The sequence below is a fragment of the Notamacropus eugenii genome, chromosome 3, assembly GCF_028372415.1.
Source record: "Notamacropus eugenii isolate mMacEug1 chromosome 3, mMacEug1.pri_v2, whole genome shotgun sequence".
Classification (NCBI taxonomy): Eukaryota; Metazoa; Chordata; class Mammalia; order Diprotodontia; family Macropodidae; genus Notamacropus; species Notamacropus eugenii.
In genome coordinates this window covers 204,464,136-204,490,391 of record NC_092874.1, presented here as the reverse complement: position 1 = coordinate 204,490,391, position 26,256 = coordinate 204,464,136, and the positions used below count along the sequence as shown (strand labels likewise).

The 26,256-nt window shown below is 37.8% G+C and overlaps 1 protein-coding gene across 19 annotated transcripts in view; it reads right to left on the bottom strand.

The window, feature by feature from the left end:
• WNK1 (WNK lysine deficient protein kinase 1) overlaps window positions 1-26,256 on the bottom strand; it is a 174,287-nt gene that overhangs the window by 22,113 nt on the left and 125,918 nt on the right. For 9 of the 19 annotated variants that reach the window (XM_072654100.1, XM_072654091.1, XM_072654095.1 and 6 more), the window contains 14 exons: window positions 25,825-26,044; window positions 23,622-23,952; window positions 22,040-22,227; window positions 14,361-14,444; window positions 9,796-9,945; window positions 8,213-8,683; window positions 6,944-7,228; window positions 6,746-6,799; window positions 6,163-6,251; window positions 5,864-6,026; window positions 4,169-4,285; window positions 2,881-3,054; window positions 680-737; window positions 371-502 (listed from right to left, as the gene is read on the bottom strand). In XM_072654100.1, the coding sequence (XP_072510201.1) occupies window positions 371-502; window positions 680-737; window positions 2,881-3,054; window positions 4,169-4,285; window positions 5,864-6,026; window positions 6,163-6,251; window positions 6,746-6,799; window positions 6,944-7,228; window positions 8,213-8,683; window positions 9,796-9,945; window positions 14,361-14,444; window positions 22,040-22,227; window positions 23,622-23,952; window positions 25,825-26,044 (2,516 nt within the window). Of the gene's footprint in view, window positions 1-370; window positions 503-679; window positions 738-2,880; window positions 3,055-4,168; window positions 4,286-5,863; window positions 6,027-6,162; window positions 6,252-6,745; window positions 6,800-6,943; window positions 7,229-8,212; window positions 8,684-9,795; window positions 9,946-14,360; window positions 14,445-16,591; window positions 17,831-22,039; window positions 22,228-23,621; window positions 23,953-25,824; window positions 26,045-26,256 lie in introns of all 19 variants that reach the window. The other 10 variants (XM_072654092.1, XM_072654110.1, XM_072654111.1 and 7 more) reach the window with 8 other exon arrangements.

Genomic DNA, 26,256 nt, shown 5'->3' with positions numbered 1-26,256 from the left:
AAAAAATGAAGTTAGTTCATTTTTGTTTTTAAAAAAGATTAGGAATACAACATGGCCCCAAACTCTTATTAAGTTCATCAACATGAAAATAAAATAGCACTCTGCTAAGGGGACAGATATTAAAATAGGAGACATTTAGTACACAAGCCAACTGACCTGAGCACCTAATCCTAAATAAGGATAGAGGAATTCAGGTTATGGAAGAACTATCTACTCACAATTCACTCTACGTACTATGATCACTGAAGTTACTCTTTTTTGCGCTGCTTCAGCCTCCTGTACTTACCTGGTACTCATTACCCTTCCCACTTTAATTCTGCCTCATGTTTATCTGCTAGTCTTACTTCAAGGTTCCTAACTGTGGACTCACCTGGGTCTGACATCTCACTGGATGGGGCAGTGAAAAATACTGACTCTCGTAACCGACTCTCTGGTACAGGACTCACTATGAACCGCCGTCCAGCTGAATGTACGACTTGAGTTAGGGAATTAGAGGAAACACCTAAATAAGAAAAAAACCCGTACATTACTCTTCATCCAGCTTCAGGCCTGACTCAAAGGAAGCTCATAACTTCATTATTAGAGCACAGAGAGAGCATCTAGGGAGCTGACTGCTATTTGTTTTCTAAGAAGTTAAATGCTGAAAGGAGACAATGTGGAAAACTGAAAGGAAGCTTACCTGCTCTCTGAGGTATAGAAGATGCAGGATTTGGTTGCTTGAATTCTCCCTCCAATTTCTGCAACAAACAAAAATGTGGTCACTTGTGGACCACAGCTCTCAAGTCCTACACAGTGACTGTGTTCATTAAATCCAATTAGGGCTTCAGTTGGATATCTCTGGATATTAAGGGCTGATTAAGTGTCAGGCACTGTGCTAAGTGCTGAGGATATGAAAAAAGGTAAAAAGGACGGTCCTTGCTCTCATGAAAAATTACATTGTAATGGGGAGACAACATGCAAACAACTGTGTACAAACAAGATATATACAGGATAAAATGGAGATTATCAACACAGGAAAGTCACTAGCATTAAAAGGGATCAGAGAAAAGGCTTCTTGAAGACGAGACTTTAGTTGAATTCAAAGAAGCCAGGAAAGCTAGGGCATAGAGATGAGGAAGGAGAGAATTCCAGGCATAAGGGACAGTCAGAAAAAATGCCAAGAGGCAAGAGATGGAGAGTCTTGTGTGAGGAGCATGTAGGAGGCACTAGAGAAGCAGCAGAGTAAGATAAGGGAAGGTGGCATGTAGGAAGGGGCCAGCTTGTGAAGGGCTTCAAAAGCCAAACCAAAGCTCTTAGAGGTTCCAGTTGAGTTGACTGAATGGTGCTGCCACCATGGTGTGTGTGTGTGTGTGTGTGTGTGTGTGTGCGTGCGTGCGTGTGTGTGGTCTGTCTGTCTGTCTGTCTGTCTGTCTCTGTCATCAGGGCCTGCACCAGGGTGGTGCCACTGTCACTCAACAGAAGGGGATTTCTGTTATTTATGTTACAAAAGTAGAAACAACAAGTCTTAATAAATTCTTCCAGATGGCAAATCACAGGGAATTCAGTCCACAGATGATACCTGGATTGTGAGCCTAGGTGAGGATGCAGGTACTTTCCATAGTAATAGGGAACTTAAGAAGAGGAGAGGGTTTGGAGCAAAAGATAATGATAAGAACATTTTTGGAAATGTTGACTTCAAGACGTTATCAATGACAAATCCAATCCGAGACATTTGTAATAGGTAGTTGGAGATGTGAGACTGGATGTCAGGAGCAAGGTTAGGGCTGGACAAGTAAATCAGAAAATCATCTGAATAGAGATGAAAATTATATCCATGGGAGTTGATGAGATCACCAAGTAAAATAGTAATAGACATAGAAGAAGATCCAGGATAGAGCCTTGGGGGATACCCACAGAAATATGACCTGGATAAAGATCCAGCAAGGGAGATGGAGGAGTAGTCAAATAAATATTAGAAGTAGGACAGAACAGGGTCATGAAAACCTAGAGAGAACAGAGTGTCTAGGAGAAGAGAATGATGGACAGTGGCAAAAGCTGCCGAAGTTAAGAAGGATGAGGACTCAGAAAAGGTCACTAAATTGGGTAATTAAGATATTGTTGGTAACTTTGGAGAGAACAGTTTTGGTGGAGTGATCATGTCAGAAGTCAGACTACAGAGTGAAAGGAGTGAGAGGAAAGGAAGTGGAGACATCAAATTGTAGATGGTCTTCTCAAGAAGTTTAGTCAGAAAATAGAGAGAAGATACAGGATGATAGCTAGAAGGGATGGATAGGTCAGCTGAAGGTTTTTTGAGGATGGGAGAGACATGGTAGTAGTGAAGTAGCCGGTAGAAAGGGAGTGAAGATAAGAGGGAGTGGTGTCATGGGGGTGAGACTCTATTAATGAAGATGGGATAGAATGAAATCACTCTGTACACGTAAAAGAGTTTGCCTTGGCAAGAACCTCTTCTCCTCATGCGAGACTGGGGTGAAAAAGAAGAAAGTAGTGGAAAGCATCTTAGTGATGTGAGATGAGGAAGAAGGGAGAGGCAGGAACTCAGTGAATGGCCTCTTTTTTTTTTTTTTTTTGAGTGAAATATGAGGCAAGGTTGTCAGCTGAGAGTACTGAGGGGTTTTGGAGAGGAAGAGAGCCTTGGGTGCTTAAAGAAGGCACAAAAAGGTTTGTAAAAGCTGCTGTGTAGAGTTAATTAGGAAGGTGTAAAAAAATGCCCTGCTGGGTCCAGTTGAGATTGTATAAGTAATAATCTCAGAAAGTATGAAAACAGAAAGATCAATTCCTAGATTTACATTATTGTTCCTAGGTTGTCAAAGATACCAAATACCTGTCCCTGCAATATTTTAAAAATGTAGGCTTTACAGAACCCTCATAGAGTGACCCTACCTGAGATCCTGAAAAGCCATAGTCATCCTTGGCTTGTAAGCTCTCTGATCCTTGGTCGCCTTCTGGTTCCACACTAACGTCCTCACTGAGCATTTCGTCAGCCTTTTCAATGATTTCTCGCACCTGATCCACAAATGAGTCTCTCTCTGTTGCTAGAATAAAATCATTGTTCACCTGTAAAAGAAACAACTGTTGAATGTTCTTGGCACATGAGGCCAATGGTTCTTGTGTATCTAACCAAACAAATCTCTTTAAATGTTCATTTGGAATTCCTGGATTTAAGAACATTCTATCTCTGAAAAAGGAATAACTCTCAAATCTAAGACAAGTGTAAACAGGTGAGAGGAAGAAGACTCATTATCAAGAGGTCAAAAAGATAGCAAGCACAAGTTATTTAAGTGAAGTATGAATTCCAATTCTAATCTCTAGGAGAAAAAATCATATGCAGTTTAAATAGAACTTTCAGCTTCATGGAAAATTAAACCAAGAGTCCTTAACTATGGGCAGCTTGTACTTGCTTTGGTTTAATAAAACAGTCATATGCAGATAAACCTTTGACTTCTCCACATATTCCACTATTTCTAAAACATATTTCTGTTTGCTTCTACTAAGAAAGCAATACAAATATTTAAAAGGTCAATGTTTATTCTAAAAAGAAGAGGTTTAGTTTCTTAATTTATTGCCTATGAAAATTACTTTTTTAAAATATAGTCTTTGTAGTGCCACAGAATTTCACTACAAAGTGTCCAAAAATGGTACAATGGCAGGTTATAGGTTAGTAACTGATAGTTAAGTGAACACTATACTTATTCTGGGGAATAGCCGTTCTCCATTTCCACTGAGAAGAGAATTAAAGGGTAAGGAAATTAGGCTAGGTATAAAAGTAAGAATACTTTGAGTCATTAGAACAGGTTACAACAAAGAAAACTTCCAAATTATCTCCAGGAAGGGAAAAATCATAATTCCACCCCTACTCCAAATAAATTAGTGCTTAAATAGTGCTTAAAATTAGTGGTAAAATATTTGTAAACTAACCACATACAAGCCTACATAAGACAATGTAAAAAATCAAACTAAGGTCTTAAAGAATGCAATAAGCACATAATGAAAATGGAAGAAGGCCTTTCATTACATTCTTGAGGATAAGGATCCTGAAGCAGAGACAAAAATCTGAGGAACAACACATAATGACTGACTGTACTGGTACCTGGTTTTTCTCTCAAGGGAGTTCTGTATTAGGTTTTAAATAACAAGGTAAGGATCTGAACATCAACCAATGTTACTATACCATAATTGATGCTATCTCCTCGGGATTATCACCATCCAGGTCAAATTTGAATGTAACCATTTTCCGATTGTGAGTCTCTAACTGGCATTCCACTACTCTGTCTCCTTTGTTTGACACCTGAAAGAATAAGAACATCTTATGGGATGACGTACTATTTTGTTAACAGAACTTGAGGTCTAAAAGGTAATCTACTCCAACCCCTATGTTTTACATTTACAGAAACTGAGGCATTTTGTCTAAGATCACACAGGAGAGAGAATGCTTTTAGGGGAATAGCTACTAGTTCAATTTGGTGAGAACAAAGAATAGAAGTAATGTTGAACAGACTGGAAAAGAGGCAGATCTGGAGGGACCCTATATATTTGGTCAAAGAATTTGTAATCCAATCTAGAGAAAATGGACAGCCACCAAAATTTCTGAATAAAGATAATATGTGATCAAAGCCGGAACAATGTAGTTGGAACATTATTCTGACATTAGTGTGCAAGATGGGGGAAAAACAGTATAGATGATCATTTGGTTTCAAAGTTGAAATATAGTGTGGCCATTATTCATCAAAGCCAGAGCAGACATTCCTTTTTTGTGGCATGAGCAGCAGCATGATTGCCAAGCACAGGGTGATTACGCTGGTCCTCATACTACTCACTAGTCTTCCATTGAATGGTTTGGAAGGAATGAATAGTTAAGGCCACTAGCTTCTTTTAAAATGAGGGCTCTGAGCTATTGTCTGTATGCATTGTTAAGAAAAAGAAGTACTTTTCTCTAGAAATTTGGTCAAAGGAAACGTAATTTGGACAAAACAAAGGATTTTAAGCTTTCTTACTTTGATACGTCAAAGGTCTCTAATGTCACCAGTGTGGGTTCTGCATCTTAGCAGGTGATTTTGGTTCTGTCATCTTTCAGTCACGTCTGATTCAACACAACCCCATTTGGGATTTTTTGGCAAAGATACTGGAGTGGTTTATCATTTGCTTCTTCAGCTCATGTTACAGATGAGGAACTGAGGGTAAACAGGGTTAAGAGACTTGCCCAGGGTCACACAACTACTAAGTTTCTGAGGGCTCGTTTGAACTCACAAAGATAAGTCTTCCCGGCTCCAGGTCCACTGCACCACCTAACTGCCCCACTCCTGAGGGTTACCATATTCAAACAATTTATTATCCAACCTGTGACTAAGCTGGTGAAGAGCTTTCCATAAATGCATTTTAATTTTAGGCCAGTCTTTCAAATAAAAATCTCACTGCTTGCTTGTATATTCTTTTTAGAGATGGGAAACCAAAGAAGAAAGTCTAACAAGGTATCGCTGGTATTGTACTGTTCTTGAAATACTTTGATAATACTAAAAGTATAGCTATAGGAAAGGGACACAGTCACCCTTTAGGACTTCTGTAGGGTGGTATGATAATTCAGCTTGCCTACAGAACAAAGAAAAGGAGGGGAAGCAGTTAAACTATGTATTGCCCTAAAACTCAAGAAGGCAGCAGGGGAGAGTGATAAGCACTGGGAATCAGGAGACTTGATTCTACTTTGGCCTCTACTATTAAAAAATATGTGACCTTGGGCAAGCCATTTAATATCTCTGGGCCTCAGTTTCCTCAATTATAATATGAAGAAGTAGAATTAGATAATCTGTAAAGTTCTTTTTAGCCGTAATTTCTTATAATATAAAATGAAGTCTGAGAAGCTTATACTTACATTAAGAATTCTCAATTTGGGGCGAGTAGTCTTCTCATGACGAGAACGACTCCGTACAGACTTCCGATAATGACGTTTTGTAGTTCTCCCTTCATGTCTCCCACTGGATGATGGAACATTCTCATTCCCATCACTCAGACCTGAAGCAACATCTGAATGTGCACTAGAAAAGGAATAAAAACTTAGTTTCTATGTTTAGATCTTACGAATGACATAATTTCAAGATAAAAAATGGCTTCATAGATCTGAGTCCCTCCCAGCCACAGTTCAAGAAAGGAGAATTTTAGTTGCATACTTACCTATCTATAGAGGAGACCAATGTGGTGGTCTGTGGCTGTGCTGATGGCATTGGTTCTGGAGGACTGGACTGAGAAATACCTTGAGTACTCTGTGAAAAGAAAGCATGATTAGAGCACCACAAGTCAAAATTTTATTTCTCTTTCATCACCCACTAAACTACCCTTAAGAATTCTTCTATTTCTCCCCCTAATCCCTAAAAGCACTATCTCATTAGGAAAGTCTTCGACATTCAGCATCTAGATAGTTGTCTTACAACTCCAAAGGAGGATTCTACTGGCCAGTCTCTGGTATAGACTGCACAGTGAGATCAGCCATCATGTCCACTAGACAGTGTGACACTACAACTTGCCATGCAGCCAGCATCTTACCAGAAGAATGTGCAACAGGGCAGGCAGAGCAAAGTGCAAAGATGATTCAGATCTCTCTCCCAGCAGGGCAAAGGGGCTGCTGGGAGCACAGCAGGATGAGATACTCTCAGGACTGCCAACGGCAAGAGAGTTGGTGAGAAGACAAGAGTAAGATCTACAGAACTAGCCAGAAGTGAAGTGCTAACAGGGCTAAGCCTTTTGGAGGCACACTCACTTCCCAACAGAACAGCCAGTGGCAACAAGGCCCCCACATTGGCATGTCATTCTGCTGTAAGAGAAAGTCATTCAGGAGTTAGTTGGTAATGGTGTCCAAATGAATTCCAAGAAAGGAGAACCCAAATTTACAGTGGCCTATAAATTTTATCCCCTCAGATTTATGCTTCACACACACACATGCAGAGATTTCATTTACCTCCAGAGCTGCTTGCTGGGAGGGTGCAGCAGAGGGGGCCTGCTGTGCTAAGCTCACTGCTGAATGGGGTACTTGAACCTGTCCTCCTAGACCACCCACTGGAACTAAAACACTTGGCTCCACATAAGGCTGTACAACTGCAGGAAGGTACCCTGGAGGAGCCAATGCTTCCGTAGGCAAGGGAGGGGACAGAACTGTAGAAGGGACGCAAACAGAAGCCACGGTGGAAGAGGGAATAATATTTGAGTCTCCTGGGTACTGAGGTGGCAGTCGAGGTGGGAAGCCCTGCGACAGAAATGAGGGAGCTGAGTTAGTGCAGGCTGGGTCACCAAATAAGCAAACCAGGAACAGACATAAAACAATCACATATAGCAGGGAGGAGTTAAAAGCACAATCCCTTCTTCTATTTTCACCACATCCAAGGACCATATTTGAGGGTAATGTTATGTGACTGGACAAACATGAATTTTTGGAAGAGAAAGGATAGCTCTTTAGATTCCCTGCAGAAAAGCAATAGTGGGTACATCTTGTGATGATCTCAAATAGAAGACCATCCAGGTTGTTATGGTTACTTGATTAGCCTTCCAGAAGTTAAATAATTGGCTTCCTTCTATCCCTGGGAAGTTTCTTATCAACTTTGGAAATAGGTTATGGTAATCTTTATCTACTCAGGCAATATTTTATTTCAAAGAAAAAGAACACAAACTCAGTTTTAGCTGTTAGACTAGACAGACACAAGATTAAATGTTGAAATTTTATTCTCATTATCATGTTGACTGTTCCACTTACAGATTATAAAACCTAATACTGAAACAGCCAGAGGCTAGTGAATTCTCACATTCAGAATACCAGTTTATCCATTTCTCACAACTGTATAACCTAAGTTACATGCTGAAGCTATTGCCTTGCTTTCTTAAATAGCTGGGGTAAGACACGCTGATAGAAACATCCAGGATGCCCCCCTCTCCTTCCCAGAAAATGGTTCAGGAAATGGCCATGTTGTTTGGTACTGCTGAACTCTTCTAGTTTTACAACTGGAATCAATACATCTTCGCTAATATGTTACACTGCATGCAACAAAAAGTTAAAATTTTCTGGTGTTTGATTACTGCAGTCAAATCTTTGTACCATCTGCTTTTAGTTCTTTGAAGGAAGGGCTCATGAACATCTTTTCTTCTAGGTGGATCTCCACATATAACTATAATCCTGAGGTCAGGCCTGGCCTCTAGAAGATCTGACCCTGGATTTTTGCTTACTCTAGCACAATACCTGGTATAGAGATTCTCCAGAGGGAAGTGAAGCCTCAGCAGCTTGTCCAAGGTTAGCTGGTATTCCTATGGACTGAATTGCTGGCTGAAGGAGCTGTGGGTGAGCCTGACTTGGCAGCTGAGTCACAGGCTGCAGAAGGGTGGGAAGCTGACTAGGGACCACAGTTGATCCCACAGGGATAGCAGCTGCTGCAGCAGATGAGGCCAAAGTGAGCAGAGGCTGGTTAATGCCAGATGCCATAGAGTTTGGGAGGGATGAGAAACCAGTCTGAGCCACAGAGACATGAGGAGTTGATATAGGAATCTGAGAGACTGAGAACTGAGGGAGTAAGGATGCTGGAAGTGGCTGGCCCATGGGAAGGAAGTGAGCACCAGAAAGAGATGGGGTAACTGAGGGCTGTGGAAGGGAAGGTGCTGCAACTGGTATCTGAGGTTCGCCTTGGATGGTCGATATTGGCTGGGAAACAGGAAGCTGAGAAAGTAAAGAAAAAATAGACTTTTTTTTTTTAAGGAAGCAAAGTAGCCAAAAGCAAGATTTACTTATTAGCCAAAAGAAGAAAATAACTTTAAAAACCCTAGAACCAATGTCACTAAAGAACAGAATGGGGATTGCTATTAGAAAAATAGCTGGCAGAGTGACTATTGTCCCAAATGGTTACAATTTTGGGGAATTTTGTTATTGTTTTCATGCTAGGCACTAAAAATAGGACTATTTCACAAATAGGTTTGTTGACATTGACCAGATTTGTAAATAAAATCAGACTGATTATAAAAAAATTGTATATATATTCCAAATCAAAACTTCTTGTAAGCAAACAAAACATTCTCTAGTGAGAAGTCACTGACTTTGTTCACATTGCTTTCAGGATCTTTGTTCTAATACTGATAGTGCCTTGCACTTTTTTTTTCAATATCTGTTAATGAACAAACTGGTGACAAACCACTGTGCCAACATACAGTAAAAGGAATTGTCACAAAGCATAGCAAACATTAATGAAATTTGAAAAAAAAAACAACTCCACATGCAACAAAAGTAACTTCAGCTTCTTTAGTGTGATCCTTAAGATGGCATGCACAGAAGCAATTAGAAAAAAACAAGCAAAGGACAAATGCAGTATGCACACTATGGTCCTGGAAATGGAATATCAGGAAGGAAGTAGATTAACTTCTAGATATGAAAATTCCCATGTAGTTTATAACCTAGAGCCCTGGATATTTCAGCTACTAACATACAGAATAAATGTAATATTACACAAGAAATGAATTCCAGGTTCAGATAAATAAAAATACCGTCAAACAATCTTACAGAAGCTCCACCACCCTATTTCCTTCTTTACCAAGAGGCCGGCTATCCCATTTACTTTAGGCAGACAGTTCTAAAAGTCCTAGAAGTCTCCTTTTTGCTCCGGCTATCAGCATATTCTGACTTAAACGAATGATGCACAAAGGAAGCAAATTCCACTTTACTTTGGGATGAAAACATTCTCTTTAGCTGGCATTTCGTCATGAGGGAAGAACACACAAATCCTTAAAAGCCCCAGGTACATGCAGATAATTGCTTTCACTAAGAATTTAATGATTTACCTGCTTCCCAACTGATACTTGAGGCACTGGTAAGACCTGTGGAAGCTGAGGCTGAGTCATTGGCTGTGCAGTTGTAGCCACACCAGATGTGGCTGACTGGGAAAGAAGATACTGTCCCGTCTGCTGAGAAGGGGCTGCTTGTTGTACACTCTATTGTTGAAAAGGGAAAGAAAGAGCTTTAATCTGGGTCATTATTTACATATCTTCAAGGAAATGTGCGAGTCTCTAAGGCCTTTAGAGAAGTTTTATGCATAAAGATAATTTTCAATTCTCTTTAAAAAGCAAGAATGACTGGCAAGTGAAGCACACATGATCAACAGTGTCCTGCTCAAAATAACACAGAAGTTGATGTGTGACCTTCAATCTTTTTACTCTTCTGTATTTTCTCAAGACATCATCCCAGCTCCAGGTACATTCTCCTTCCCTTCATAACTCCTATCCTTCAGCTAACCAGTTCAACTCTGTACTATCAATTTTCTTGCTCCTTTATCCTAATGCTACTTATGTCATGCTAAACCCTAAATCTGAATTATTCACATTATCTGTCTTTTCTACTCCTAAACATTTACTGCTAAATAGAGCTAGAAGAGGTTACAAAACTGGGCTATCCCCAACAAATATGTTACTTAATCTCCACAAGATCCTCATTGCAGCAAAGCAATTCTTTTATTTCATCCTAATTGGTACTTCATCCTCTTCACCACAGCAACTGATTAAAACTTTTCCACATCAGGACCTCACTTCATATTTTAATGAGAAAACAGAGACCATTCATTATGGGCTTCTTCTCCCTTTCCCCTTATCTCAGAACCTCTTGACATTCTCAACTTTTATATTTCTTTTACTCCAGCATCTAATGAAGAGGTACCTCTTTGTGAAGGTCAACATCTTTTAACACATACCTTTGGATCCCTTTTCTTTCATTATTCTCCAGAAGATTGCCCCTACTATTATTTCCATCCCCTCTTTAATGTTCAATCTCTCCCTATCTATTGATTCCTTCTCTGATGCCTACAAAATCACTCTCCCCCCACCAAAAAACCTTGAAAACTTGTCCTTCATACTGCTTTCCTTTAAGTTAAATTTTTTTAATGAACAAAAACCTATTTTCTCTCCTAACCATTTTGTTCCCTTCTTAGTAAAGCTCCTAGAAAAGCTGTCTACAAGTTGCTGCCTCTACCTCTTCTCTCTGCAATGTGGCTTCTCTAACTTCACTGCTCAACTGAAGCTTCTTTCTTCCAAGTTAACAATAATCTTTTAACTGCCCTAAGGCCTTTCCTCAAACCTCATCTCTCTATGTGACAATATCTCTTCCGAGGTACTCTTTCCTCCTTAGGTTTTTGTAACGCTGCTCTCTTTTTTCCCCTCTCCTATCTGTCTGACCATTCCTTCTCAGCCTCCTGTGCTGAATTATTAATCAAATCATGTCTCCTGTGGTTATACTCCAAGGCACTGTCCTGAGTGCTCTTCTCTTTCTTCATTATAGTCTCTCATGTGCTGACATCATCAGCTCCCATGAGCTTCATGACCATCTCTATGTAGATGGTACTCATATCTGTATTTCTGGCCCTACACTCCCTATTCTGAGTTCTAGTACCAACTCACCAATTGCCTAGTAGAGGTTTTAAACTGGGTATTTCAAAAGCATTTAAAATTCAGCATGTCCAAATACTCCCCTTACCCTCTACCCAAGGTTTCCTTGTATTAAGTTTTTTATGTGTTCTGTTTATACGTACATATGAGCATGCTGCCTACTCTATTAAAATACAAGTTCTTTGAAGAAAGGAGCTATTTATTGTCCTTCTATTCCCCAAACCTAGTAGGTGTTCAATAAATGCAGGGTCAAATAAAAAGAGACATATACACACATATGCAATACACACTTCTATGTATGTATAAAACTAATCACAACACCAAGAAGCAAAACACTTGGATGATTCTAGGAAGATGGTACTATATATTTTGATCTGTCTTTGAATCTGGGTGATAGGAAGGATGGTGGTTTTCTAGACTGAAACAGGGGAATTTGGAAGAGGGACAGTCGACCTTAAATTAAAATGCCTCGGGCTCATCCAGGTAGAATTATTCAGTAGGCGGTTGGTGGTGTGAGACTGAAACCCGGGAAAGATGACTGGAGAGAGAACCCTGGATTATGTAGGTGTGCTAGTCTTCTGCATAGAAACAAATACATGAACTTCTATGAAAAAGAGATCATCAGGAGAATGTGTCAAAGAGAAGTGAAGAGGGCGCTACATGGTGTCCTGGCATACATGCAAGCACAGAGGAAAGGACATGGAATAATGATCCTACAAAGGAGATCGAAAAGGAGTGACTGGACATGTAACAAGAAATCAGAACGGTGCCACAAAAACTAAGATATTCAAAAAGATCTTGACACACTAGATGAAATCTAACAAGGATGAATACAAAGCATTATATTAAATTTTTAAAAATCAAATTTACAAGTACAAAATGAGGAAGTTATGGTTAGATAAATTTCTGAAAAATAGTTCTAGGCATTTGAGTGAACTGCATGCTCAATATGAATCAATAGAAGAAAGTTTAAAGAAAACCAAACTAATATTATTTGAGGATAAACTGAGAAAGATGATCGTTTTGCTGGGAGACCTCTGGTTACTTGCGGGCATCAAATTTCAGGAATATCACGGATAAACAGGAGAATTATTCAGAGGAAGATTACCAACTATGACAGCAAAATGCAAGAAGATAGCATCTGAGATTTAGCTAAAGGGATTTTGGTGGCTTAGCTTGGAGAGGACTTGGTGGAAGACATGAATTATGATAGCTGTCTTCAAATATTTTAAAGGTTTTTTTGTTCTTTTTGTACACAGAGGACAGAAGCAGGAATAACAGATAGACGGTATAAAGGCAAATTTTGACTTCATTTAAGGAAAGATTTACAAACAATCTAAACAGTCCAAAAACTGGACTATCCTCTCCTTAAGATTTTAATTTAGAAGCTGGACTGACCACTTTTGACAATGGTAGAGAGGGTATAGCCTCTGGGATCCCTTCAAAATGTGCGATTCAGTGTGGCATGGTGGTACATGCCAGAAACCCCTGACTGTGGGGAAGCTGAGGCTGGTGCTCAGGTATTCTAAGCCAATTGGGTGTCCACACTAAGTCAGGTACCAGTATAATGAGCTTTGAATACTAAGGGGTTATACGACTGCCTAAAGAAGACTAAAATGACCCAGGTTGGAAACAGAGCACATCAAAGCTCTTACTTCTATCAGTAGTTCAACTGGGCCTATGAGAGACTATTCACTTCTACCCTAGGAGTGTCAAAAAAATGAAAACAAAACAAGAAAAACCCTCGAACACACTGTACGATTCCGTATATTACATGTGGACTATTATTAAGTCTTTTGAAACATAAGTATATGTAGATTACAGAGCTGTTAATGAAAAATATTAGTTGTACTGGAGCCAGACTAGATTATTGTAAACCATTATCAGTATTATGAATAATGATTAATCATAGATATTTACTTTAAACATTAACAACTTATACTATTCTTTAACATTAACATCCCATTTATCCAAGTTTTGGAACAATGCACTAAACCTGAAAGTGAGTGAGGGCTCTCACAAAAAGGATCTTTAGCACTCAGAGCCTTATTCTAACTATTGACCTTAGTTATATTGTTTCCTATCATTATTAGAAGGAAATGAGGAAGGAGTTAGAGTAAAAAGAAACATATGTAGTGACAGTAATGAGATATAACAACAGATAGGAGACACAAAAATTTGAAAAGATTGAAAATGACATTTCTTTAAAAAATATACTAGTGTATGATACAAGAGGACAAATTTCTTTGACTCTCACTGTTATTGCTGCAAAGGGTGCTATAAACTTGAGAAAGAAAAAAACCCCCAGGAATTATTTATTACAGAAGGTGAAGTTAATTTCTTCAAAGACTTGGGACAGTCCCAGCCTTGACTCTGGCTTTATTTTCTAAAGTTAGTCTAATGGACTTCAGCTCCTGAAAAATCAGTGCTGGATTATTATCCTAAATATACCTAGCATGCATGTGTCCATTCTGTTTAAAGCTATGGATAATCCTGCCCAAAGCTCTTCCGGTGTACTTCCTATAATGATTCCAAAGTGGATGGCTTTGACCTCTGAGTCTGAGCCTTACTGACCCCAGTCTACCATTCCTGGGTCTTGCTGATCTTTCAAATCTTCAATTTGCTGAATTTCAGGGCCTACATGTCCTGCTTCAGGTATGGCATCCTTCTGGTGCCTTGTGGGATAAACTTCAACTATTTGGAAAAATCATTTATACGGAATAACAAATGACAGATATAATGAAGTATTAACTAGAATTTCACAAATTATTTTGCAAGTTGCTTCTGACTACTTTTAAGTTATATAAGAGTAAAATGATATTATAATTATTACTTTCCTTTCTAAGTTTGTCACTTGAAAAAAGGAACGCAACTCATTAAAGTTTTTCAGGAATTTGTATAAAACTGTAGTCTCATTTGCTGTCTATTCATAATTCTGAAATAAATATTATGTATCAAAAGGACACTCATACCTGCTGAGCATGTTGTGCTGTTTGGGAAGATGGAATCCCAGTTAAGTTACTTGCAGCCAGATGACTCTGGCTTTGTGCCTGTGTCTGGAGGACAGAAGTAGATAAAAATGAAAATGAGAAAAATCTTAAGGAAAAATTTGTTTTTGTAACAAATATCTAAGTTTATGTGGATAGCTAAGAAAAATGGAATATTTCCAACTGCTTATTTAAGGTGTAGAGTCTTCTGGGGGAAAATTACACTGTATAAGTTTTTTAGGGTAAAGAAAATGTGGAGACAGAGAAGGTTTATTACCTTCTGGAATATATATTGACATTATACAATTAATCTATGGCTGAAAAGTTAACTTATCAGTATTTTCTATGATTTTGATCTATACCTTATAATGCTATCGAGTAATGGTAATAGAACTATAAAACAGAATTCCTATGAAAAAATGTTGGGCAGTTTTTTTAAAGCAAGAAGTAGAAGACTAGATTAAGAAACCAAGTCAAGAAAAAAAAGAGTAGGCGAAAATCACTAAGCTGGTTCTTTTTGCTATTCAGGAAACGGTAACTAGGTGACAAGTACCTAGCATTAAATCAAAAATGTCATTAGTTTATCAATGTAATCAGCTGCTGTGGATATATGAAATATCTCGGTCTTTAAAAAGTCTCAAGTTAAAGTAAGGATGAGAAGTTTGAATGAGGAGGCAAGAGATAAATGGACGACTATACAAAGGAGACTAAAGAAAGGTAATGGCATTCATAACTTTTAGGAAGCCAGTCCCATTTTTCTTTTGGTGTTCCTCTTTTGAGTGTGTGACATTAAACTTCTCTGCAATACAAGTACTTAGTATTACAACCCTTCTGACTAACCTTCTACCTTCAAAACTATAATCCTGAAAATTATTAAGAATTAAAAGAATTATGATGATGAAACAAACAGTTTTTATATCAGCTCTCCTGAGTCATCTGGCACATATAGGGCTGTCATAAAAGTCAAGACTTCCCTATATGTTTTTTTCCATGAGTATTTTCCAAGATGTAACCAAGGAGTAGGAAATATTGCTTTAGTACACTATGATTTTCTGACTTTAACTTTTTTTACCTTTTAAAATGTCGTAAGTCATATGGATATGCAAGTTTCCCTGGCTTACTCATACTGAAACTATATCTGTATTACTAGATTTGGGGGAACTTAAAGAAATACAAGAATCATGGCGTAGATTCTTTAAAAGGGTAGTATTTAAGAGAAAATCCAAGATATGTTTCTAGAGTGTCCCAAGATGTGATATATTTTATCAAGGGGATCTATTGGCTGTGCAATACTAACCAGTTTCTCCCCATTTTGGATTACCTTGGTATTATATGTAAGAGCATAATATATAATCATAATATGATTTTGTGAAATTCATGAAAATATGACCTCGTTTGTCTTTAAGAGTTGAACACGGAATAATCATATACTATTTATAGCTCCCAAATTCTTTGTAACCCAGCACCACTAAGTACTGGCTTAGTGCTAAAAATGTCCCTTCATTTCAAAGTATGATCTGGATATAGTATACTGATTTGCTTTGTTGATGTTTTTTTTTTAAAAAGTTCATTTATTAATTGGTTGTACATTAAAAAATATGCTATGTTGGTTTCACATAATTAATTCCTGTCCTTGAAAAAAACGTCCCTCTAAAGTATATGTACAGGAAAGTGTAAAGCTATAATTAGTATTTTTTTCTGTGATACAAACAAAATTCTCCATTATTTCTGTATTACATGAGCACCGTTAAGAAATATTTCATCATCAGACAGCTCTAATGGTACACTTAACCAATTCTTCCAGGTTGCAGTTGAATTCTTAATTGCAGCAACTTGCATTTTTCCACTCTAAACAAGAGTTTTCAGTGGGCATAGATATAAGATAATGGATTTGACCAAGTGGATCACTAGAAAGAAATGTTAGTCTATTGCTCAGTTTATGTGCTTCCATCTCCAAAGATTTGCTATAGGTTATATTTAGTAGCTTTTCATGTTTCATTCTTATACAGGGGGTGGGGTGGGCTGAAGGTGAGGATTTTGCCTTATAAACCTACTCAATTACAAATGCCAACATGCTATTGAAAAACAAGCAAAAGTTTTTCAACTCCAGGATTCAACTTTCCTTGAATAAAAGAAACTTTAAGAATGATAATGGTATTTAATAGAGTAGTAAAACATTATTAAAGAAAAAATTCTGCAACAGTTTGTCCTATAACCTGAGGATAGAGTGTAGATCCTCCTGAAGAGAGTGAAGCTGATAAGGCTTGCTGAGCTGTGGTACCCTGGGGAAAGCAGAGGAAAAGTGGGGACTCTTGTAATACTGTCTGAGGCAGGTGGATATAGGGCAATGAGAAGTCAGAGCCAAAAGGTGCAGCTGTTCCCCCTGTAGGGGGAGGTGACTGGAAATCTCCTGTATCAGAAGATGTCAATTGTGAAGAATCACTGGAGTACTCTGGACTCCCAACTGGCCAATTCTGTCTACTGGGTTCCACGGTGGAAACAGTCAATTCTGGACCATGGTAATTACACTGCTCTTCAGTCACAGGCTGTAGACGACCATGCAATCCAACTGGCTGAAGAGGTGGCCCTTCCTGATTAAAGTCAATGGTCCCCTGAAGACTCCGGTAAACACGTTGAGACAAAGCATCACTTCCTTCTCCTGAAGAGGAGCCTGGTGTGTGAACATGAAATTCAAATACACAGCCAGTTCTTCCTTCATTGCTCTGAGTTAACACAGCAGGTGCAGAATGCGGAACAAAAATTGGATGAAATTTCAAACATGTAGCATCTGCACTGATAGGTGCAGAGACACTTGACAGGGGAGAAGCTGGATTTATTCCAGAATCTAACCTCAGGCTCTGAAGGTGTCCTACCAGGAAAGCTTGACCAGTTGGAAATTCAAAGACAGAACTGGAGGGAGGAACACTTTGTATTAGTTTCTGTTCAGGAGTCTGCTTTGCAGGATTTGATAGCACTGGGGAATTGTATGCTATGCCATCATAGTGTTCTACTCCCTGGGGCTGGTAATGTACCCCTGTTAGATATATTGTTTCCTGAGGCGTCAAATAGTGAGCTTCTTCTGGAGGTGCTAGTCCAGGTCTACAGTCACTATAAATTTGAGTTGGTTCAAATACAGGATGAATTTGTACCTCATGTGGCTCTCCAGTAACCCTAGTGGCTGAAGTACCCAACATAACCATTGCCTCTGCTGTCCAATTAGATAGGCTACTACTGGTAGGGCGAAGGTTTTGGCCAAGAGTCCTTAGCAGGGGCTGAGAGTGACGGGTTTGGGATTCCAGGAAAGAGGTGCTCTTGCGACGCTGAGAAATGGCCACCTTTGGTGGGCAGGTAGGAGGAGGTGAAAAAGAGACGGGACGCTCATGAATGGTTGGGAAAAATATCTGTGGTTCTGAGAATGTTGGGGTCGCCCCACACGGATGCACCATGGACTGAGGCTGTATCAACATGAATAAGACAAGTAATTCATACATTTAGACAGGAAATTACATTAAACATGTATAGCTTGCTTAAGAGCAGCTCTACATAACCTTTTGAGATCACTGCTCAAAATTAAGATTAGCAAGACAAAATTTTTGAAAGTTATAGAAATGGTGTTAAATATCTATTAAATACATCCAGGGCAAAAATGGATAAATGGAAGTCTTTGCTTTGGTAAGATATTGCTTTTTTAAATTACAACCTCCCTTTCATGAAAAAAAAAAACCCAACCCAAACATGGAGATTATAGGATCATAGTTTTAAAGTTCTATTTACAAATGATCATTTTGTTTACTACTCACTGGTATTCTGTAAGCTTTAATAATTAATGGAACAAGAATATTCCCAATGGAGAACAAATGAAAGCTACTCTAAAGGATAATATGGAAAGTGTGCTTCAATTCTATCTACTGTATTTAATCTTCCTACATTTCCAATTTTCTATTATTATCCTACCCTACCTTACAGGTTTCAATGTATGTTATTATCTTATGAAGCAATGGAATATACATTTAATTGAATTGCAGGGAAGGGAGTCTATACAGGTTGTAAAGGAAACCGAGAGTATGATGTTACTGCCTGAAAATAATAGTGAAATATCATAAGAATTGATTTTCCTGTGTCTGGTGCCTATATTATATATGAAAAAATGAAAAAAGCATTTTGAATGTTTACTACATGCAAAGTACTACACCAAGAGTTGGGGATATAGATAGAAGAGGCAGCACCTATTCTCAGGGAGCTCATATTCTAACATTTTTGGTGGAGAGAAAGGAAAATGGAAGATAGCCTACTGCTCTACATTTTTCCTTTCTAATCTTCCTTATCCATCCCTCAATAAGAATGAACTGGTTCTGATTCTTTCTCCCTTACAGAGAACATTATATTTTCCGTTAAAAAGCTAAATTGATTAACTAATATGTGGCAATATTAATGGTTATGAAATCAGTTAATAGAGGCCATAATCCTAAAGGAGGGGCCCCAACAGTGGCAATTTCAGTCATTGTAGTGGGCCTTAAATTGGTGGAAGGTACTAATAGTTTTGGATTAAGTGAGCCTTTTTGGCAGATATAAAATCCGCAACACTGACTAGATTTTTTTCTTCCGTTTCAGCTGAGGATGGAAGATAAATAGGGTTCCCATATGATCTCCATTGTTAATCACATTATTAAGTCTTCAGAGTTTCACTGCAACTAAATTATGACCCCAGTAACAAACTTACTATAAAAGCAACAGAAACTCCAGAAATACAATGGTATATTTCTGTCTACTCCAGTCTCTGCTCCATTTTTATTAAAATTCTAAAAGCCTGGATGTATTTAATAGGGACTTATCTTCATTTTTCCAGGAAGTATAGTAAACATTCAGAACTGACAAAGAGGGAGGGCAGGCTGGAGCGTCGGTGCTTGCGTGGAGAGGCAGAGTGCATAGGCAGGATATCCTCCAATGCCTTAGAAAGTTTTCCAGCAAATGTTTCTTCTGGGGCAGTCCGAAGGTAGGAAGGAGAAAAAGGTGCAGACAGCACTGGTGGTAGGGTAGAAGGAACACTGGGAGAGATGCGGGACATAAAAGGAACAGCAGAAAGATGGGGAACACAAACCAACATGCTACGATCATGATGAGGCTAAACAGAAAACAAAAAAATGAAGATAAATACAGTATTCTGGGGAAAAAAAATAACAACCAAATGAGTAACAGAAATGGGGCATAGTTGGGATGAGAAGATAACAATCCCCACTCAGATCAATGTTGGTTGGACTACTCATGAAGTAGGCTAGGTAAATTCACTTGACAATAAATCACTGGGGTGACAACTCACTGCTGCTCCCTTTCCATCCAAAAAGGTTCATAAAGTTTGTTGCCTCATATGCTACTAGGCAAATACTCAATTACCTCTAGGATATTCTGATTCTACTATCCTATTGCTTGTGAATTCATAGGAATGATTTTAATTGATAGAAAGATGTAGTAAAGACAAGGAACATAGTGTGTATGCACATTTGAGGGGTCTGCAGGTTTGTTTCAAGAACATGTAAGAAAAAAACACCTGGCACTGCATTATCCATAAGTCTGCAATGATGCTGGATACACTGGGAGAAACTTATGTGTATTAGGAAGCAACAGACTTACAAATATATTATTTTTATTGTATATATGCTGGGAGGAAAAGAAAGTTGTCTCATACTAGGAAAATTTTAGATTTAAGAAGTACACAACTAAATACAAGCAGAATGTTTTACTGGTTTAACAAAATGGTCACTTCATCTTCAAAGAGAAACATTTGTCTTTTCCACACTTCACAGGCTAAGTGGTAAGAATCAGTAATTTAATTTGTATGAGCCTCTTGGGGAAAAATGTACTATACAAATCTAAAGTAGTTAAAAGACAAATAGTGAAGTTCTTTTTGTTTTAAACAAATACTTCAGAGATGTCAAATTCTTACTACATTACCATAAACTGTTAGAAGGCAAAGAGATTCCTGCCTAAAAATCACAACTACCACAGCTATTGTTTATGAATCAAAAGTTAAAAGATTAACGATTATTTCTTCTAAACTCAACTCCCAATGTTTCACAATCCTGTGGCAAATGAAGCCAGTAGGTTAGAAGTTTAACTGTTAAGAAAAATTAATTAGAATAAAATTGGAAATATGAGAATAACAGCCATGTGATTTTTTCAAATTAATTTTTTCTATGTAGACTACAGACTATTTATAGCCAAGAACTTTTCCCTTACATTTCTCAACAAAAACTAAAACAATTCAATAAATACTTAAATGTTTTCCATGTGCAAAGCACTGTGATAAATACTTGGGATACAAAGACAAAAATTAAACAGTTCCTGCCCTCAAGGAGCTTACATTCTACAAGATGTTAAAGTTAAATTTTAACATCCAAAAAAGTTCAGACAAAAAAACGTTGAGTGCACCCTGTGGAAACTAGAAATGTCTTCAAGGGCATAGGAACAATTTTCAAACAGCTTTTCTAGAGCTCTTCCAACCAACTTATTTTCTTTTTTCCCTCAAGTTTAAAACCAAACTGTTCAAAATCAGAAGGTTAGTATTTTCCCTTTTATTACTGTGGCCATAAAACGTGGAAGTCAATCAAGTCAAAACTGTTTGAAAAGATTATGATACAAGCCATCTCTCTCCTACCCCGCACGCTTTGGAATAAGAAGCTATAGCAAACAAAAGAACTTTCTACAACTTAATGAAAAACACATTTAATGAAGGTCAAGATTACCACAAACTTGAACATTAATAGCCTTCTGAAAAAAACTGGAGAGACTGACTGTGCTTATAGATGCAAATAAAGGAGTAACCAATGGCTCTTTTAAGGCAGATGACAGGATAATACCATTTATGATCATTTTTTTTTTGTACAATAACATATAACTGCTAAAATCCATAGAAAAATCTAAGGACTCATGAAATGTGCCAATATCTTAAAATATATCTCAAAATAGTCTCTACATTAGAAGAAAGGGGCTAAGAGAGATAGTGACCCCAGGGATAATAATGTGTCTATAAGATATACATATATGTATGTACATACGATATTTTAGAAAATAGCCCCCATGAACCAATTCTGAAAATGAACAATTCGTAAAAAGGATAACAAATAAAGGGGGAAAATAGGCAAATATACAGTAGGGAAGGAATTTGTGCCCAACAGACTTTCTAAGGAAGAAATATGCATAGCAATTTATGATAAACTAAATACAAGCACTAAATAAAATAAAAATGCAAACATGGGATCTGTTCATTCTGGAGTGCTCACATGCAGCATTCTATATAAGTCACTTACCTGTGACTTCCACAATAAGAAATCTAACAAAAAAATGCTTAAGAAATAACACTTCTGAAAAAAGCTCTTTTTTTTTCAAATCAACTGCTTTCACAGTTCCTGATTCTTAAAACTATTTGGATTAGACTTTACCAGCAAAAGCACCATATTACTGTGATTAGAGCTTGGTCATATATTTATTCAGGTATTGTTAACAAAGCTGGAGGGTATAAGCTGATGAAGTAATCTGTTCAATCATCACTATAATCATATTAAGCACCAAAAAGTTTTATCTTCTTTAGGGTATGTGACAGTTGATGTACATCATGGCTCATTTTTCTACTGCAATATAATTACATAGTTTCTTACACTTTTACTTACCACTGTGGAGGAAGGGTATACACCATGGGGCTGGGATTGTGCTTGAACAACAGAAGCTGTATAGCTTGGGATCGTGCCTGTTGAAAGTGCCTGCTCATGTTGAGACCCATATGAAACAGTCTGCTGGCTGCTTACTCGAGATTCTGTGAAGACTGAAGACCCCTGACCACTGTCAACTGTTCCATCAGCTTAGGGGAATAACAAGAAATTTCACACACAGATAAAAAAGTTCAGAAAACTCCTAAAACTCCTAAATAATTTAATGTTGTCCTGTTATAATGTCAGTAATTACCTTCTATCACAAGAGGCAACTTTAAGAAATTGATTGACTTGGGAGTCAAAAAACCTAGATTTGAACCCTGATTCTAAGGACAAACTATGCCCACAAGCAAGTCACTTTAGTCCTCTGTACTCCTGTTTATTGATGTATAATACTCCTGACCTCATAAGAGTATTTTAAAGTTGTTCATAATAATAACTCACATTTACAAAGCACGTTGAAGATTTTTAAAGCCAGGATCGTCTAGAAACGTATAGACACCAATATGTAAGACTGTTCCATAAAATGAATTAGTAGTGGCAGTGTGAAAAAAGCATTCTGGAGTCATGAGGGCTCGAGCTCAAATTCTGGCACTTCCACTTACTACCTAAACAACTACTGACAAGTTATTTCCTCTGTCAAATTCAGTTTCCTCATCTGTACAGACCTCACAAGATAGGGAGGAAAGTACTTTGTAAACCATATAGCACCACAGAATGTGAGTTCAAGTTTGTATTATTATAGTACTGGCTTCTCACAGTGTTCAGCACAACTGTTAACACTGCCTTAAACTGGGTCAAAATGGAAAATTTCCTCTAATGATTAAGCTTACTATCCTCTTTAAATCAGCTATGAGGAAAAAGCAAAACTTTCATTCCAACTACTCACTCTCTCTTCGTCTGGATTGGGTTACAGAACAGCATTTAGTAGGTTTTCTTATTTTATTTGGTCTGAACCTATGATTTTATCTTGTGAAGAACAATTCCTCTACCAATTGAGTTCTGCACCTTCTTTGCCACTCTGAGTCTTATAGAGATATCTGGGATGGGATACTGATAAGTTTAATAAATTGCCCAGTTTCACATAGCTAGTATGTATATGAGACAGGACTTGAGCCCAAGTTTTTATGACTCTGGGGCTGGCTCTTTATCCATTACCCCACACTGCCCTTCTATCTAGTTAACTTCAATTTGAACTTACATAATTTACAAAGTCTCCCAGCAACTGATGTTTTATAGGGAGTGCACTGTTTGCTAGTGCTTCAATTAAAAAACTAGAGCTGTTACTAGTTCCTGGTCAAATTATTTCCAGGTAACAGATTGAGTCTAAACATGTTAAATGGAACAGTTAGCAGATTAATAGGTTCAATTTCATGATAGTAGGAAAGGAAAGCTAGATCCAATTCATTTCAACTTTTATTTTAGAATCAGAAACCAATGTTTTTAAATTCCATCTGAAATTAAAAAGATTACTGAAGAGGAAACAAAAAAATGGTACTGTGCTATATCACTGGCTTAACTACTCTGTTATAAAAATACTTACATAACACAGATATACTAGGTTGTTGATACTGTAATTGTTGGTGTTGATCTGCCTCTGGTTCCTCAGGTTCCACTTGGGTGGAAACTGAGGCTGATGTGGTAGAGACAGTAACTGTGCCAGTAGCAGAAGGAACTGGTTTGATCCCAATCTGAGAAACAGTTGTTGGTTGTTCAACTTGCTCCTTTAGACTGATCTCTTCTTGCTTTCTCTTCTCCTGTTCTTCCCTTACCAATTGCCGCTGCTCTCGTTTTCTCTTTATCAGGGATACTCTGTCTTTGATGGCTTTGGCCATGGTCTTGTGATCTCCTTCACAGACATACCCTGACTCTACCTACAGGAGAACACCATACATTAGGAAGAATCAAAGGGAGAAAAGGATTAGATCTGGAAAGAAACTGCTCTAAATACTAGTCTTAGGGAAAATTGTGATTGTAGCAGAGGTTGCCTTAGGCACTCAACTCAGAAGCACATACAAAGTACTTGCTAGGGCACTCCACTGCAACACCTAAAGAGGTTTATTCTTCGGAACACACTGCCTTAAATTCTTCCTTTGTACTCCTCTCTCATTAAAAATAGCCTGCCCTATGTCTCATTTCCATTGGAAATGGTCTCTCTGAAAACCATTTATCAAGCAAGCAAGGATCAAGTACTTACTACATGCCAGGTGCTGGAGATACAAAGACTAAAAAAAACCAAAACCAGTTCTTGACCTAAAAAGGTGCTTATATTCTTTGAGAAAAAAACAACACATATGTATGCGTGTGCATACAAAATATATACAAGGTTTTATTTGGGAGGATGCTAGCCACTTGAAACAATTAGAAAATGCCTTATATGGATGGTGGCACTTGAGCTGAGTCTTGAAGAAAATCAGGAATTCCAAGAAGTGGAGGTGAGGAGATAGTACATTTCAGGCACGTAAGACAGCCAGCACAAAAGTACAGACAGGAAATGGAGAGCTGTGTATGAGGTACAGTGAGAAGACCAATTTGACTTACAAACTCATCCGTAGAAACATGCTAAGGGTTATTAGGAGGGTTAACATGTGATTGCTCCAATGTATCACAGCTTTACATCTTTTTTTTTTTCCATAGCTTTACATCTTAGTAAGGTTATTAGTCTAAAGGAAGGATTTCAAAGTTGGCAATTTCAAGCACTGTGGAAGCCTTGTTGTTGCCTGGGAGAGATATTTTTGGATAAATGGGGGTTTTGGTACCATTCAAATCTATGTGGCTAACTAGGTAATCTGAACGTTTCTCCCAGCTCAAAAACCTTGTGACTCTACAATATAAAAGTATGGGTATGTTTTAAGTGTGTAGGAATATATAAAACTGGCCCTAGCCTTTCTAATCAAAAACTACTGCTCCTTTATTTGTGTTTGTCCTTAAGAGTGCTTAAGTATTTCTATTCTTGCTTTTACACATTTACTAAATGAACAAAAAGAACCATTTCAAAAGGAAATACTTACAACATAATAGAAAAGTGGTCATTCAGCCTTTGCCCTAAGACCTCTAGTAAAGAGGAATTAACTGCCTTCTAAGGTAAATGATTTCATTTCTGGATAACTGCAACTGTTAGGAAGATTTTTCTTATGTCAAGCCTAAATTTGGCTCTGCACCTTCCACCAATTACTCTAGTTCTAGTTCCTGGAGCTAGCTCCCAAGTGACTCAAATCTTCTCTTATTATTAAACATTCTTAATTTCTTCAACTGATATTAACATGGCACAATTTTGAGACCTTTACCATTCTAGCTGCTCTGCTTTGAACACACCACAACTTATCAATGACCCTTCTAAAATGTGACACTTAGAACTGAACCCAATATTCCAGACATGGTCTGCTGAGGGCAGAATATTAACAGTGCTCTTACCTCACTAATCTTAAAGACTGTGCATCTCAATGCAACCTAAGATTGTACCAGCTTTCTTAGCTATCGTCCGACACTGCTGATTCATACTGAGCTTGCAAGGCCACTCAATATGCCTAAATCTTTTTTGAATGAAATACTGTTTAGTCATGACTTTATATTGTACTTGACTATGCATTTATCCCTGTCAATTTTGTTACTCCAATTTTCTGGCCTGTCAGGATCTTTTTTGAATCTCAACTCTCATTTAGTATATTACTTACCTTCTCAATTTTGTGTCATTTGAGCAATTTTATACAGACTTTTGCAATGACTGCAGAAAGAACACTATTTACCATTTCTTGAGCTACATCTTCTGGGACATCTCTCTCCAAATCAAAGGAAAATTCAATAGCTTCATTGTCCTTGTACTTCCCCTTTAACTTCTTAATATCTTCAATTCTTAACCATAGCTTAATGGCTATCTTTTCACCATCATCTTCTTCAGCTAGTTCTACTCGAACCCCTGTTTCCTCCTGGAAGAAGGCATGGTTCAAAAGGTCTTTGATAGCATATCTAGAGAGAAGGAAGGGAATAATAGCATTAAAAGCAAAACAATCTCTCAAAGTGACAGAATCCTTTATTCCTTCTACCAAACAGCAATTCAGTTTCCAACTCAAATCAATAAATATTAAGTACCTATTATGTTCAAGGAACTGGCAATGCAAAGATATAAACGACAAATTTGCTCTCAAAGAATCTTGCATTTTACTAACATAGCTTCCCTT